This window comes from Oncorhynchus masou, chromosome 8, assembly GCF_036934945.1.
Source record: "Oncorhynchus masou masou isolate Uvic2021 chromosome 8, UVic_Omas_1.1, whole genome shotgun sequence".
NCBI lineage: Eukaryota > Metazoa > Chordata > Actinopteri > Salmoniformes > Salmonidae > Oncorhynchus > Oncorhynchus masou.
The window spans coordinates 35,645,758-35,661,452 of record NC_088219.1 but is presented as its reverse complement, the minus strand read 5'-3'; the positions used below and the strand labels follow the sequence as shown (position 1 = coordinate 35,661,452).

Sequence of the window (15,695 nt, the reverse complement as noted above, 5' to 3'; positions counted from 1 at the left end):
GCTTCTAATTGAGTTTGTGAGGTGTGTGTGTGTGTGTGTCTCGGGCACTGGTCTGCTAGGCATTTAGACATCAGGATAACACTTTTCACTTTAATTGAGTTTGTGAAATGTCAGTATATTGAGTTTTGTGAGATGTGTGTGCTCTTGTGTGTGTGTGTGCGCGTGTGTGTGTGTGTGTGTGTGTGTGTGTGTGCGTGTGTGTGTGCGTGTGTGTGTGCGTGTGTGTGTGCGTGTGTGTGTGCGTGCGTGCGTGTGTGTGTGCGTGTGTGTGTGTGCGTGTGTGTGTGTGTGCGTGTGTGTGTGTGTGTGTGTGTGCGTGTGTGCGTGTGTGTGTGTGTGCGTGTGTGTGTGTGTGTGTGTGTAGGCTCTAACAGCAGAGTGCAGTGTGATAAGGATCTGACGGGAACAGGGAAGCGTTGTGTCTCCTGACATCACAGACCAGCAGATAACATCAGGAAAACACAGCAGATAACATCCCCCATTTCTCTCTCCCCTTCCATTTTATTCCGCGCTACCACAGCCCGCTTCACTTTGTCACAGGTGACCGGTTTAATACTCATCACTGCATCCTTTATCAGAAGGTCGACTGGACCTCTCGAAATTCCCGTAGATCACTTCATTTCTCCCTTTTTTGTTTCCAGATCTCTGCTGCACAAAGCTTCTAACATATCTCACTTCTCTGCTAAAGCACAGAAATACGAGGCATGAAACCCACTCACGGGGATGGTTAACTCTTGAGGTCCCTTGTGTCTCTACAAAACCTAGGTAAAATCAGCCTTTAGTTTGAACTTTCTGTCTCGTACGACCCCCCCCTCTCTCTCTTGGCGTGAGCTCGCTCTCTCTTTCCACATGTTCACACTCTCTTTCTTCACCTCCGACGTTATCTCCATCCCTCCACTCTACATTCACCGGGCTGTCGGGAAAGGGTCTGATCCCCCACGCCAGACGTACCTGCTGATAATACCCTTCATCTGGAGGTCCTTGTCGTCCTGCTGTCGCCTCAGGCGTTCCTCAGACTCCTCCAGCCGTGCCTGGTACTCCATCAGAACCTTCGGACCTCCGTCATCCTGGCCCTTCAGACGAGCCTCGTACTCCTCCAGCTTCTGGACCGACACACGCAGCTTCTCCTGGAGGACCACGATCTCCTGCTGGTACTGGAGAGCGAGAGAGAGAGAGAGAGAGAGGGTTAGAGGAAGAGTCAGTCACCAGCAATACAGCCACCTGCTACTACAGACAGGAGAGAGAGAGAGGGTTAGAGGAAGAGTCAGTCACCAGCAATACAGCCATCTGCTACTACAGACAGGAGAGAGAGAGAGAGTCAGGGTTAGAGGAAGAGTCAGTCACCAGCAATACAGCCACCTGCTACTACAGACAGGAGAGAGAGAGAGAGTCAGGGTTAGAGGAAGAGTCAGTCACCAGCAATACAGCCACCTGCTACTACAGACAGGAGAGAGAGAGAGAGTCAGGGTTAGAGGAAGAGTCAGTCACCAGCAATACAGCCACCTGCTACTATAGACAGGAGAGAGAGAGAGAGAGACAGGGTTAGAGGAAGAGTCAGTCACCAGCAATACAGCCACCTGCTACTACAGACAGGAGAGAGAGAGAGAGAGTCAGGGTTAGAGGAAGAGTCAGTCACCAGCAATACAGCCACCTGCTACTACAGACAGGAGAGAGAGAGAGAGACAGGGTTAGAGGAAGAGTCAGTCACCAGCAATACAGCCACCTGCTACTACAGACAGGAGAGAGAGAGAGAGACAGGGTTAGAAGAAGAGTCAGTCACCAGCAATACAGCCACCTGCTACTACAGACAGGAGAGAGAGAGAGAGAGAGAGAGAGACAGGGTTAGAGGAAGAGTCAGTCACCAGCAATACAGCCACCTGCTACTACAGACAGGAGAGAGAGAGAGAGAGAGACAGGGTTAGAAGAAGAGTCAGTCACCAGCAATACAGCCACCTGCTACTACAGACAGGAGAGAGAGAGTCAGGGTTAGAGGAAGAGTCAGTCACCAGCAATACAGCCACCTGCTACTACAGACAGGAAAGAGAGAGAGAGAGTCAGGGTTAGAGGAAGAGTCAGTCACCAGCAATACAGCCACCTGCTACTACAGACAGGAGAGAGAGAGAGAGACAGGGTTAGAGGAAGAGTCAGTCACCAGCAATACAGCCACCTGCTACTACAGACAGGAGAGAGAGAGAGAGAGAGAGAGAGAGAGAGAGAGAGGGTTAGAGGAAGAGTCAGTCACCAGCAATACAGCCACCTGCTACTACAGACAGGAAAGAGAGAGAGAGAGTCAGGGTTAGAGGAAGAGTCAGTCACCAGCAATACAGCCACCCGCTACTACAGACAGGAGAGAGAGAGTCAGGGTTAGAGGAAGAGTCAGTCACCAGCAATACAGCCACCTGCTACTACAGACAGGAGAGAGAGAGAGAGTCAGGGTTAGAGGAAGAGTCAGTCACCAGCAATACAGCCACCCGCTACTACAGACAGGAGAGAGAGAGAGAGTCAGGGTTAGAGGAAGAGTCAGTCACCAGCAATACAGCCACCCGCTACTACAGACAGGAGAGAGAGAGAGTCAGGGTTAGAGGAAGAGTCAGTCACCAGCAATACAGCCACCTGCTACTACAGACAGGAGAGAGAGAGAGAGTCAGGGTTAGAGGAAGAGTCAGTCACCAGCAATACAGCCACCTGCTACTACAGACAGGAGAGAGAGAGAGAGTCAGGGTTAGAGGAAGAGTCAGTCACCAGCAATACAGCCACCTGCTACTACAGACAGGAGAGAGAGAGAGAGTCAGGGTTAGAGGAAGAGTCAGTCACCAGCAATACAGCCACCCGCTACTACAGACAGGAGAGAGAGAGAGAGTCAGGGTTAGAGGAAGAGTCAGTCACCAGCAATACAGCCACCTGCTACTACAGACAGGAGAGAGAGAGAGCGAGACAGGGTTAGAGGAAGAGTCAGTCACCAGCAATACAGCCACCTGCTACTATAGACAGGAGAGAGAGAGAGAGAGAGAGTCAGGGTTAGAGGAAGAGTCAGTCACCAGCAATACAGCCACCCGCTACTACAGACAGGAGAGAGAGAGAGAGTCAGGGTTAGAGGAAGAGTCAGTCACCAGCAATACAGCCACCCGCTACTACAGACAGGAGAGAGAGAGAGAGTCAGGGTTAGAGGAAGAGTCAGTCACCAGCAATACAGCCACCCGCTACTACAGACAGGAGAGAGAGAGACAGGGTTAGAGGAAGAGTCAGTCACCAGCAATACAGCCACCCGCTACTACAGACAGGAGAGAGAGAGAGAGACAGGGTTAGAGGAAGAGTCAGTCACCAGCAATACAGCCACCTGCTACTACAGACAGGAGAGAGAGAGAGAGTCAGGGTTAGAGGAAGAGTCAGTCACCAGCAATACAGCCACCCGCTACTACAGACAGGAGAGAGAGAGACAGGGTTAGAGGAAGAGTCAGTCACCAGCAATACAGCCACCCGCTACTACAGACAGGAGAGAGAGAGAGAGACAGGGTTAGAGGAAGAGTCAGTCACCAGCAATACAGCCACCTGCTACTACAGACAGGAGAGAGAGAGAGAGTCAGGGTTAGAGGAAGAGTCAGTCACCAGCAATACAGCCACCCGCTACTACAGACAGGAGAGAGAGAGAGAGTCAGGGTTAGAGGAAGAGTCAGTCACCAGCAATACAGCCACCCGCTACTACAGACAGGAGAGAGAGAGAGAGTCAGAATTTGTATTATTATTATCATCATCAACCGTGCCAACCCGATAATTGTTTCAAATGGTGCCGACCCATACTAGCCCATTCAATTGTCCTGTTATTTCTCGGTTAAGGAGGGCATTAATCACCACTGTCAATGTCCTCCTCATCAAAGTGGTCCTCCGGTAGACCTTGACAGGTGTATCACGTCCTTGTCACACAATTTCTGCATCTTATCTGATTCGTTATTTTTTTTGGTCGACCTGGTTTCACGTTTTACATGGTCAAATATTGAAGGGAAACTGAAACTCGCACGAGTCAGGATTATAAAAAGCGCTGGAAGTGTGGAAGAATATAAGTACCCATTAGCCAACACTCATAGTAAAACGTCCAACTTTTCTAAGCCACCACTACTCCTGGGAGGGATAAGTTTCCATTCCTTCCATCTCCCAAATCCCACCAGCACTTGCCTTTGATCCCTAACCTCTAAACCTGGGCCTGTGAGGGGACTTACGCTGAGCACTGTTCCAGAAGAAGAAGGAAGAGAGGGAATAGACGGAGGGATGAGAGGGAGAAGACGGACCTGTGAACGGTACTGGAGAGGAGAGAGTTTGTGCTGGCTGGGATAAACGAGGCGCAGAAGCAAATCCCTTTAATAAAACACATCCTGGATCCTGCAGCTGCATTTAAGGGTACGCACTAAACAATAACGGTTCTGAATAGTACCAGATAGGGGTTCTAAATGGAACCTGTATGGTGGTATAAAGAACACCCTTTCCTAAGGATCTATAAAGCACACAAAAGGGGTTCCGCTATGGTTCCAACCCCTTTTTTAAATGGTTCTTTATAGGTGCTTTTGAAGAACCACAGGGTTTTCCATCAGCCACATTATATTGTTAAAATTCCATAGGTGTTATGATTGTGTTAATTGACAAGTTGAGGAAGAGTGTGCTACCTTTGAAACAGCTGGGTGTCCCTGAGGAGAGAATTGAGAACGCAAGGACTGATTTAGTCAACCAGACTCAATTGACACAAGGCCATCCTGGAGTGTTTCACAAGACAGCGTCACTGGTCATAGTCTTATATAACATGTAACGGCATTAAAATACATTACTTAAACTGGAATGACACTCTCACTCACAGTTGCACAAAAAGAGCGGTACGCAAACCACACCCCCAAAGAATTATAGTGAGCCGCCTCCACTGCATTTTAATTATCACTAAAAGAGCAAAGAAGTATTTTGTGAACTGTGAAGAACCATTGGAGAACTCGAAGGTTTATTTGAGTCATTATGGTTCCACATCCACATGGTTCCACCATCCCCTTGAGGAACCCTGATTTTTTTGTTGTTGTGTGTGTGTGTAGTTTTAAAACGTCTTCTGAAGGATCCCATCAAAGCTGGAGTTAGTTATTGATCGTGTGTTGGTTATGCACGCCTCATTTTCCTCAGCGTTTTGATAGAGCTCCAACGATCATGTATGAATCATGTGCAGCCGAGGAGTGACGGCCAGTCAAAGCACGAGGAGCAGAGAGCCAATGTGACGGCCAGTCAAAGCATGAGGAGCTGAGAGCCAATGTGACGGCCAGTCAAAGCATGAGGAGCTGAGAGCCAATGTGACGGCCAGTCAAAGCATGAGGAGCTGAGAGCCAATGAGATGCGCTGGTGTGATGACAAGCAAGTGAATAAGCAGCAGGAAGCATAACCACACACACACACACACACACACACACACACACACACACACACACACACACACACACACACACACACACACACACACACACACACACACACACAATTACAAAAGAGAATACCTTAAAGTTGAAATCCTTTGACCATTCAGAGTATTGTTATTAGAGATGCTGGGTTACTGTGAGTGATTGTAGGTTGTAAGGGGGGAAAAGCTTAAGGGGAGGAAGGAGGTCTTGGCATTGGGGGTTGAGGAGAGTACTGGTTACAGGGAGTGAGGTAGTGTTTACATTTGAGGGTTAGGCGGAGAGGTAGAGGATGGGTGCTGAGGACCGGGGGGGTAGTTAGGGAGGTAAAAGGGAGGTTGAGAGAGGGTTAAGGTTGGTTTGGGAGTTGGACGTTACCTTCTCGGCCAGAGTGAGATCCTCTCTGTTTCTGAACTCGGGGTCCATCCCCTCATGGTCTACATACTGCACATTCATATTCAACAGCCAGGCAGCCGTACGGTCCAGCGCATTGGGGTTCATTGGGGAGGGGGCCTAGTGGAACCAACACAACACACACACACATGAGCTGAGTCGAGTGGGACGCCCACACACGTCATACGGTACACACACACCAGCATACGGTGCACACACACCGACATACAGATTACATACACACCGGAATAAGCATGGAATGTGCATGGAACGTGACGAACAGATGTGATCACCAGAGCAAAGTGTGGTATGTGTGTGAGAGAGAGAGAGAGGGTGTGGTATGTGTGAGAGTGTATGTGTGTTTGAGTGTGAGATAGAGAGCGAGCGTGTGTGTGTGTGTGTGTGTGTGTGTGTGTGTGTGTGTGTGTGTGTGTGTGTGTCATTAAATGTGTCAGTTAAGGTGACTGACAGTTGGTCAGAGGGAGATGGAGCCTTTGGACTGTGAAGGGAGGGGAAGAACAGTGGGGTCGTTTCACAGACAAAGTCCAAAACACTCTTTGGAACTGAAACATTGACTATATTTATTTGAATCTCAGATATGGTGTGCTGAATGAATTAAAATATATTCGCTCAAACCTCACACTGTCATTTCATTTTACTAAGACACTTCTCAGAAGAATACCAAGGTCAAGACAGACAAGAGATTTCTACTGAATATACAGTGTTAGTAAGTCAGTTAGTTAGGTAGCGACATATTCATGTGATGTTCGGCGACATGCACAGCAGCCTATCGACATATCTGGACGTCATTCCAACTTGGACAGAGACAGGATCATTTCGTAAACTCAGAACCTAGCCAGGTTTGATTACAGCTGTGTTGCACGGATGAGAACTACAGTTGCAATCTTGTCAGTATATAAAGCACTGAGCTCTATTAAAAATACATGCATCTCCAGACACAGCTGAAACCCAGTCAGTGTAGCCAGACAGCGACTCAATCAAGCAATTGATTTCCTTCTCAATGTCTCGCTCTAATCCCCCTGCTATGTATCTCTAATGGAGTTCAGAGAGGAAGGAAGGAAGGAAGACATTCAAATCAACATGCTTAACAAATCCCAGTAGAGCGCGCATGGTGTCTGTCTGGTTTCCATTACGACCCCATTAACCCTCGACCCTCGGGCTACACCAATCTGTCAATCACTAAGCCGGGGGGAGGGGGGGGCAGGGTATTGCGGGAAACTGGGAATGTAAAGGTCCTTCCTGTCACCTTGAGGCCAGAGATCACCGGGGGGGAAACCATCGAACAGCCAGCCTGGTCGATGATGACCTGCTGACTATGAGGTCATCTTTAACAGCCCGAGGATGCCAGCAGATCAATTATAGACACACTAGAACAACTTCCAGTCCCAACAGCGAAAGACACATAGCCACACACACACACAAATAACCGAGAGCAAGATTTGAGTGAGTGTGTGTGTGACCTGCTACCAACCCACCAACCCCCAAAAAACGACTAACTAATAAACAAACTAGTCTGTCTATCTCGATGTGTCAGTACAAAAGCAGGAGACAATAGACCTACGCCTGCATCCATCACTCTACCTGTGGTCCCGTGCTATTAGACTTCCACGTGTAAGCGGTGGAGACGGTGAGCGTGGCGTTTACGGCCATTACACGCTGGCTGCTCCGACGGCTGGAATCAACTGAGAGCTCAGGCACCTCCCACCGGACATACAGGCCTCGTCAACATGCAGCGCATAATGGGATGAAGTGGTGTTAATGGAAGCTTTCCGTGACACTGCGTCATTTGTTCATTTAAAGCCTTATTTAGCCTGAGAACTCATTGAGAGACAAATGACAATGTTTCAACGCTGATCCGGGACGAACCCTCCTGAAAGCCAATTTTGAAGTTACCAACATGACTGCCAGCCAAGGACCACACTGTAACAGCTATCCCCATACACAGTCATTTGAACAAGCGTTACGTTGCCTGACCTGTTTGTGCTGGGCTCTCTGCTTGGTCTCGGGGCTGTCTCCTTTTGATGACGACGACTGTTGCCGTAGCCGCGCACCACTGCCGGGCCAGTCGGGCGATGATGACATCATGCTGCCGCTGGAGGGGCGCGGGTAGGGCCCGCTGTTGAGCAGGTTCGGCGGCGTGCGGCCCCTGGTGACGGTGGTCTGCGGAGGGGGCTGGTCTATCCTGCGCTGGGGGCCGGCGTTGTTTTGTCTGGGCATGGTGGGCTGGGCCTCTGTGAGTGACAGCTGCCTCCGCGTGCCTACAAACTCCCCCGAACGACGTGCATACTCCTCCCCGCTACTCCCCCCACCACCACCACCACCTCCTCCGTGGTTCAGGAAGGTGTTGTGTTTCCCTCCTCCTCCCAGCCCGTCCTCATTGTTGCTATGGGAACTGTGGGAGCTGTGGCACTCGGAGCCTGAGTCGGCCATGCCTCGCGGCGACACTGGCAGCCCTGCCGCCATCTGGTAGACGGGGTTCTGGAAGGACAGGGGTGCCAGAAGCTGAGCCGGCCTGCTTGGGGCACTCTCCGACCCAGGGGTGGTGGGGGTCTGGACCGGCCTCCTCAGTGTAGGACCTCCAATGATGTTACCCTGGGGGGTCCGGGCTGACCACACTCCCCCAGGAACGATGCCCTCTCCCAGTCCGTCTGAGGGGCCGCCCTCTAAGATGCGGGGGTCCTGGAGGTCCACCATGGACAGGCTTTTGCTGCCGTTGGCCATGCCCAGCTCAGGTTCATTGGACTCGGAGTAGCTAGAGCTGCGAGCCGGGGACGGGTGGATCCCAGAATTCCTGGTGACGAAGAAAAGGTCCTTGTTCTCCGGGGTCGGGGAGGGTAACCTGGTGAAGTCCACCAACCTGAGAGGGGGGAGGGGGGTTGAGGGGAGGAGGAGGAGGAGCAGGAGGTAAAAAGGAGGAATGGCAAAGATAGAGAGGTTTTGACTATTCTGTAAAACAGTTGTACACGGCTGTATCTATTGACCCTTACAGACATGAAAAATGACCAGTCAAACCCTTCAGCCCACACATGAGAGACAGTTAAGTGTGAAATCCCAATGAACACTCACCCTACACAACAGGACACATGGTATAAAAACAGCAAACCAGCAGCAGGTGAGGATGTGAGTCATAGGGAGAAGTTAAGTGATCCACACTCATTCTCTCCTCCCCTCCCCTCCTCCTCCTCCTCCTCTCCTTTCCTCCACCACCCAGTCAGAAGCTTTATTGTCTGGAGACGATTACCTTGACAGCCACGATTTATGTCCCCATAATCTCTCTCTCTCTCTCTCTCTCTCTCTCTCTCTCTCTCTCTCACTTTCTCTCTCTCTCTGCTGCTTTCTCTCTCTCCTCTCTCTATATCCCTCCCTCCCTCTGTGTGAATGGGATGTAATTAAGAAAGACTGCTAGAATGCTAGTCTTGTTCACTCCAGCCTCCATAAATCTGACTGGGGTTACAGGTTCTCTGCCAGCCTGATAAGGAGGGGACAGGACAGGGACTGTGGCTGGGTCGACACACCATAGCGTGGTCTGATAAGGGGGGGTGTGCGACGACGACAGTGGCTAATTATACCGATTGATCCTGGACCGCTGTTGAACACAATAGACAACAATGACCGTCATCTCATTCATCCAACAAAGAAATTAACTTACAAGAGATCGTCATTATCATTCTTCATTTGTTGACCTTCATTAGAGATCGTCATGACCTTTTATCTCACATGAAGTTTGAAGAGCAAACCTTGACCACCTTAATCATCCCTACCCATACCCATACTGTTTCCTTTTGTTTGTTTGTTCCTCCTAACCTTTACCCTACCCTCACCCTGCCCTTACCCTGAGAGGTCATTGTCGATGACCATCTTCTGCAGGCCGGTGGAGATGCTGCAGCCTGCCCCGGTGTTGGGCGGAGACCCTGTACGGTCAGAGGGGGACGGAGCGGTCATGGTCATGGTCATACTGGACGGATTGGTCAGCGCTGTGTTCACCTCCCGGAGGATCCTGGGTAGAGGCCCCAGTTTGGAGGCGGAGGTCTGAGGGGCAAAAGGTTCAAAGTCAGAGATGGGGTCAGGGGTGAGGGTATAGCGCAGTAGAAAAGTTGAGGCCTTTAAGCACAGATCTGAGATCCACTTCCACCTCTTGCAATCCTAATAATTAATCAGGGCGGTGGGGTACGGAAGACATTAGACTGACAAGACTGACATTAGATCAGTGTCTAGGCTTGGGGGCAAACTTCATCCTACTTAGGCTCACTCTGTATTAATGTCATTCTTCACAGTCTTCTACTCCACGATATATGAAGCCATTTTAAGCATTCGTGTGGTGCCGCTGCAACTTTTATAGGCACTAACTGAAACCTTGGATCGCAGATGAGAAGGCAACTTATTTTCCTCCAAAATGTCCGTCCCCATGTCTGTGTCAGTCAGCTGCTCGATGGCGTATTATTTTTCCAATTACAGAGCTAATCTTACTCTAATTATGCCCTTCAGTTTGAATAATGAATCCGAGCCTGGGAGGACTTGATGTCGAACGGGGACAGACAGGAGTTTTTTTGGTTTTTTTTAATTGAAATAAAGGAAGCGTGTTGTTCTCTGTGAGGATCGGATGGAGCACACACACATACAAATGGAGTCTATATGGGTTTTCACCCCAAATGTACCTAGTAATTACCACGCTGGGATGGCTCTCCATACGGAACCATGACTTATGCACTAGGTGCCCTAGCAAATCCATTTGAAAGTCAGAGCACACCAATAGTGCACTCTCATTGACAGAGAGTGGTCGCGGCAGTTGTATTATATAAGCAATAGTGTGCTGTACACATTGGTGAATGTTGTTCGGTAAACATGCTAATTCACCCTGTACATCATTAAACACTGAAGGGTAGTGATAATGCACCACAGAATTTTTAAGTATGTACTTTAAAAGTCCGTATTTAATTAGGGCCAGAGGTTTTTCCTGACTACATGACCTGACCAGAGAAAAAGGTCTGGGGGGCCTAGTTATATAGGCTTTCACCAGGTCTCAGAAAATGTTCTTGGTCAATTCCGATCATGAAAATAAACTTATAGCTGGGGCCTTGAGTGGTCAGGACAAACTCCTGTCTCCTTTCAATTCTTGAAAAACGATATACAGACGTAAGTGTATATGAACGAATGGCAAAATGTCCCTTGTATTCATTATTGTGTCCCCCCCCCCCCCTGGTTGTCAGCCCTACCTGGTCCATGGTAGAGACGACCTCTGACAGCAGGTTGTGCAGGGTGGACAGCTCCCGTCCCAGGTCGATGTAACCTTCGAACCCTGCTGTGTTGGAGATGGTCTCCGGGTTGGAGATCTCCAGCAGGAAGCGCTGCATGTTGGTCCACTCGTGTTCCAGGAACTGGTTCATAAAGGACATGTACTCCTCCTTACTGCCAAACCTGGGATGGAGGGAGAGAAAAAGAAAGCGAGAGGGAGAGAGGAGGGGGGAGAGTGAGTGCCTGCGTATAGAAAACTCTCTCTCTCTCTCTCTCTCTCCCCCTCTCCCTCTCCCTCTCTCTCTCCCTCTCTCACGCACACAAACACAGTGAAAACGGACGACGTCAACACACACACGCCGTCAACACACACACGCCGTCAACACACGCTCACTTGGTGAAGTTGGCCAGGTTCTGGGTGACCTTGGCGATGAGCGTGAGTGTGCGTGCGGTGCGGTCGTCAGGGTACTCCTGCATCAGGTTGAAGAGCGACGGTGACATAACGGCTGGGCACAGGAAGCGCAGGAACAGAGACGCACTGATCAGCCGCTCGCTGATGTCTGGTCGGCCCCGGCTACTGCACTCCTGTCGCCACGACGCAAACACCTCCTTCAGTTCCCGTGGAAACACACTGCCAGGGAGGGGGACGTATCAACAACATTAGGGAGGAGATTAGACAGTGTGCTGTTCCCTGTGGTAACTGTGGTTCCTAAAATGTCATGAGAGATAAATGGTAGTGTATTGTGGCCCGGTGTCCCAGTAGTTACCAGTAGGAGTTGATGATCTTGCAGAAGGCCAGCTCGCAGCACATCTTCAGGTTGCTCTGGTGCTCCTGCAGGTCATTAGACGAACACTTGGACGGGTCCACCTCACAGTTCTCATCTGACTCATACAGCGCCTTGATAAACTCACCTGTAACACAGGGAGAGAGAGAGAGAGAGACAGTCAGACACGGACATTCAGCCAGTTCGGAGAGTCAACGGGGTTGGAGAGGGAGACAGGTGAGTGACGAGACACAAACATTCATCCATTCAGACAAACATTAATTCAGACACAAAACATTCATGAATTCAGACACAAACATTCATTAATTCAGACACAAAACATTCATGAATTCAGACACAAACATTCATTCATTCAGACACAAACATTCATTCATTCAGTAAACAGTTTTTTGCTGGGGGTAGTTATAATGATTGACCACCAGGGGGCTGTTTTTGCTATTGACCGCTGGGATTTTTTAAACTAAAGTGACACTGAATCGCTGAAAGAATTACCGTGTCTCAATTCAAAACATCACACCATAATAGCATACCATAAGCAAGACATCACTTCAGACCGTCACCAACTATCCAATGGCAACAATAGGTCAACCAACAATAAGAACCCTGAGTGAACCTGAGTCGGAGAGACCCAGGTCATCCCAGGTAACACAACTGATGTTCATGCGCTTCAGACAATGCTCCATCAACGTTCCACGACCCCCCCCCCTCTCTCTCCCCCTTCCTGTCAACCTTGCCCTTCCCATATGAAGGAGAACAAGAGAGGAAGAGAGAGAGAGTGAGGGAGGAGAGCGAGAAAGAACGAGAGAGTGGATGTGGTAAGACTATAAAAAGAAGATCTCATCGTAGTTTGACAGTGATAAAGGTGTAATCACTTCCCCTGTACAGTTTGTCTGTCTCTCTCCCTCCCCCTCCCCCTCTCCCTCCCCCTACTCCTGGTCATCCTTATGTCACCCCTGCATGGCAGACCAGAACCAGTTCTTGTTTGGCAGCGATGCGATGTTCCATTATTCACCTACGGTAGGCTTCAAAGCACATTAGCTCCAAGGAATACACACATGGATGATTCACTGAGGCCCCAATATATTCTTAACACAACCCCAGAAATAAAGACAGACAGACAGACCTTTTAGATCTATACACAGAGAGGGAAATGAGAGAGGGATGGAAAAAGAAAGAGCATTTGCAGGGAGGGAGTGTGCTTTTCTGCAGCTAAAACTGCTGCTGTTTACGTTTCTAAATCAGGCTGGATGAGGTAAATACAGCAACATGCACCAGGCTTATCACCGGGACCACGGCCAAACAATAACACAACACTGGACTAACCTTATGGTAGAGAAAGGGAGAGTGAGATAGGGAAGGGGGAAAAAAAGAGAGAAAGTCCTGTGTACAGGAGGGTTGGGCCTTCTCTGCCTTAAGACCTCCACTACAGCTCAATGACCTTTGACCTCTACTACAGCTCAGTAAGCTCTTTACTATGAACTATCTAAAAAATGTGGTATTTCATTACTTTAACAGAACATTTCCTAAAACATAAAAGATGGTTATATTTAATTTCAATTTTGGTAATGTTATAGGAACGTTCTCCGAAAGACGGCACAACATTGAGAATGTCGTCAAATATTTCGGAGAATGTTAAAAAACAACGTTCTTCTGTGGGCATTTCAGTACTTCAGCATAATGTTTCCTACAGGTTTCCTTATGGTTCTATTTAAAGTCATGTTCTCAAATTGTTCCGGAACGTTAAGAAAACTTTCAACAAAAACAACAAGAAAACTTTAGTAACGGTCAGGGAACGTTCTAATAATGTTATTTAAAAAACATACATTTCGTTCTCAGATCATTAAGAAAACGTTCCATAAAAACCACAAAAAAACTTTAGTAATGTTCAGAGAATGTTCTAAAAATGTTATTTTAAAACAAATACATTCCATTCTTCTCAGCATCAACAAAACTCTATCCCCTATCGTGTTAAGTGTGTTGACCGCGCCTACTCATTTGCCACATCTGAACTTAAAGTGGAACTGGCAGCGTTTGAACTACTTTGCAGATATGAAACAAACAGACAATCATAATATCAGACATGATGATCAATATAAAATATTGCTATCAGGTTGTAAATCACAGCTGGCTTGTATGTTGTTTGTTGCCTCCACCCAATCGGGTTCCACTGTTTCAGTTTCAATGACTCAATATTTTGGACAAAAACGGATTGATGTAACTAAGGCTGGGAATGTCAATACAATCAAACTACCAAGGGCAATGATCACAAGTCAGTCAACATGGCTAATAGGCTAGCATATCTATTGATTTTATCTATTTATTTATCTATTTATTTAGCAAGCTAGAAACCGAGAGCCTAACGTTAGCTCGCTGCTTGGAGGATGTCAGGTCATTGGAGGAGTGGGTGAGTGACCGACCTTTCCTCCCATTTTTTCCCAGTGGAGACAGATGGTTTTTAATTAGGCGTTATATACCGCAGTGTCTATTAACTGTCCAAACGCACAGCCGCTATCCCACTCTATAATGCCATAGAATATTCACAAATAGACTCTACGTCATTCCCAAGCATTCTATGAATTCATGCTTGTTTGATTAGTAGTGTGAAGACTTGAAGGCTTGAAGGCAGGCATTAGAGAGATAAACATTATTTATCTTCTCTCCTCCAGAGGGTGGCCTGCGCTGAAGGGAAATGTCACGGTCCACAGACTGGAGCAGTCATCTCTACAGCCATCTCCTACAGCTGAATACAAAGACCATATCTACAGCCCCATCCTCCTCATCTGTACAGCAGATCCTACCACATACATCGTCTCCAATAGCTTTATCTCTCCTCTCCTATAACTGAAGACATAGAGAGACTGGAGAAGACGGGAAGGGCAGACATTCAGAAAACGAGGCAGGCAGACAGATATATAGATACAGGCAGACAGACTTACCAAGTGCGTCCTGCAGATACTTCTGCCCCACCAGTTTGAGGTACTCCTCTATAGCCTTGGTGGCCAGGGTGTTCTCCCGGAAGATCAGGTGCTCGTTCTCCCCACACCGGTCCACCTCTGACATCATCAGGTCAGTCAGGAAGTCCTACAGCAAAACAGGAAAAGAGAACATGTTGAGATGAGACTACAACTCCCAGAAGACACTGCAGTTGCTAAGCCAGCAGCATACCACCCTGCATACCACTGCTGGCTTGCTTCTGAAGCTAAGCAGCGTTGATCCTGGTCAGTCCCTAGATGGGAGACCAGATGCTGCTGGAAGTGGTGTTGGAAGGCCAGTAGGAGGCACTCTATCCTCTGGTCTAAAACATATCCCAATGCCCCAGGGCAGTGATTGGGGACACTGCCCTGTGTAGGGTGCCGTCTTTCGGCTGGGACGTTAAACGGGTGTCTTGACTCTGAGGTCATTAAATATCCCATGGCACTTTAATTATTTTTTTAAATTTTAAATTTGATTTAATCAATTTTAGAATGAGGCTGTAACGTATTAAAATGTGGAAAAATCCAAGGGGTCTGAATACTTTCCGAAGGCATTGCCTCAAATAAAACAGCAATTTACTGTGTTAGTCTGACGTGTGTAGACCTATGACACTACTCATATCTTATTTGCATTGTGCAAGTAATAATACAAATGACAATATTAATTTATTAAATTTATATAGTGCTTTTCAAAGAATCTCAAAAGTGCTTCAAAGCACACACAAAAAAGACAAGTAATTGAGAAAAACAATATCACTGTAATGGGTTTCTTCCAACCCCTCCTCTGACGAAGAGGTGGAACAAGGATTGGACCAAAATGCAGCGTGGTTAGTTAGATACATCTTTAATGAAGATGAAACACGAACAATACAAAA

The 15,695-nt window shown here is 48.1% G+C and overlaps 1 protein-coding gene across 4 annotated transcripts in view; it reads right to left on the bottom strand.

Moving 5' to 3' along the window:
- LOC135544570 (disabled homolog 2-interacting protein-like) overlaps nt 1-15,695 on the bottom strand; it is a 222,288-nt gene that overhangs the window by 10,408 nt on the left and 196,185 nt on the right. For 3 of the 4 annotated variants that reach the window (XM_064972288.1, XM_064972286.1, XM_064972289.1), the window contains 8 exons: nt 14,785-14,929; nt 11,831-11,975; nt 11,458-11,694; nt 11,045-11,246; nt 9,664-9,860; nt 7,806-8,688; nt 5,796-5,930; nt 952-1,154 (listed from right to left, as the gene is read on the bottom strand). In XM_064972288.1, coding sequence (XP_064828360.1) covers nt 952-1,154; nt 5,796-5,930; nt 7,806-8,688; nt 9,664-9,860; nt 11,045-11,246; nt 11,458-11,694; nt 11,831-11,975; nt 14,785-14,929 — 2,147 coding nt within the window. The remainder of the gene's footprint in view (nt 1-951; nt 1,155-5,795; nt 5,931-7,805; nt 8,689-9,663; nt 9,861-11,044; nt 11,247-11,457; nt 11,695-11,830; nt 11,976-14,784; nt 14,930-15,695) is intronic. The other variant, XM_064972287.1, reaches the window with a different exon arrangement.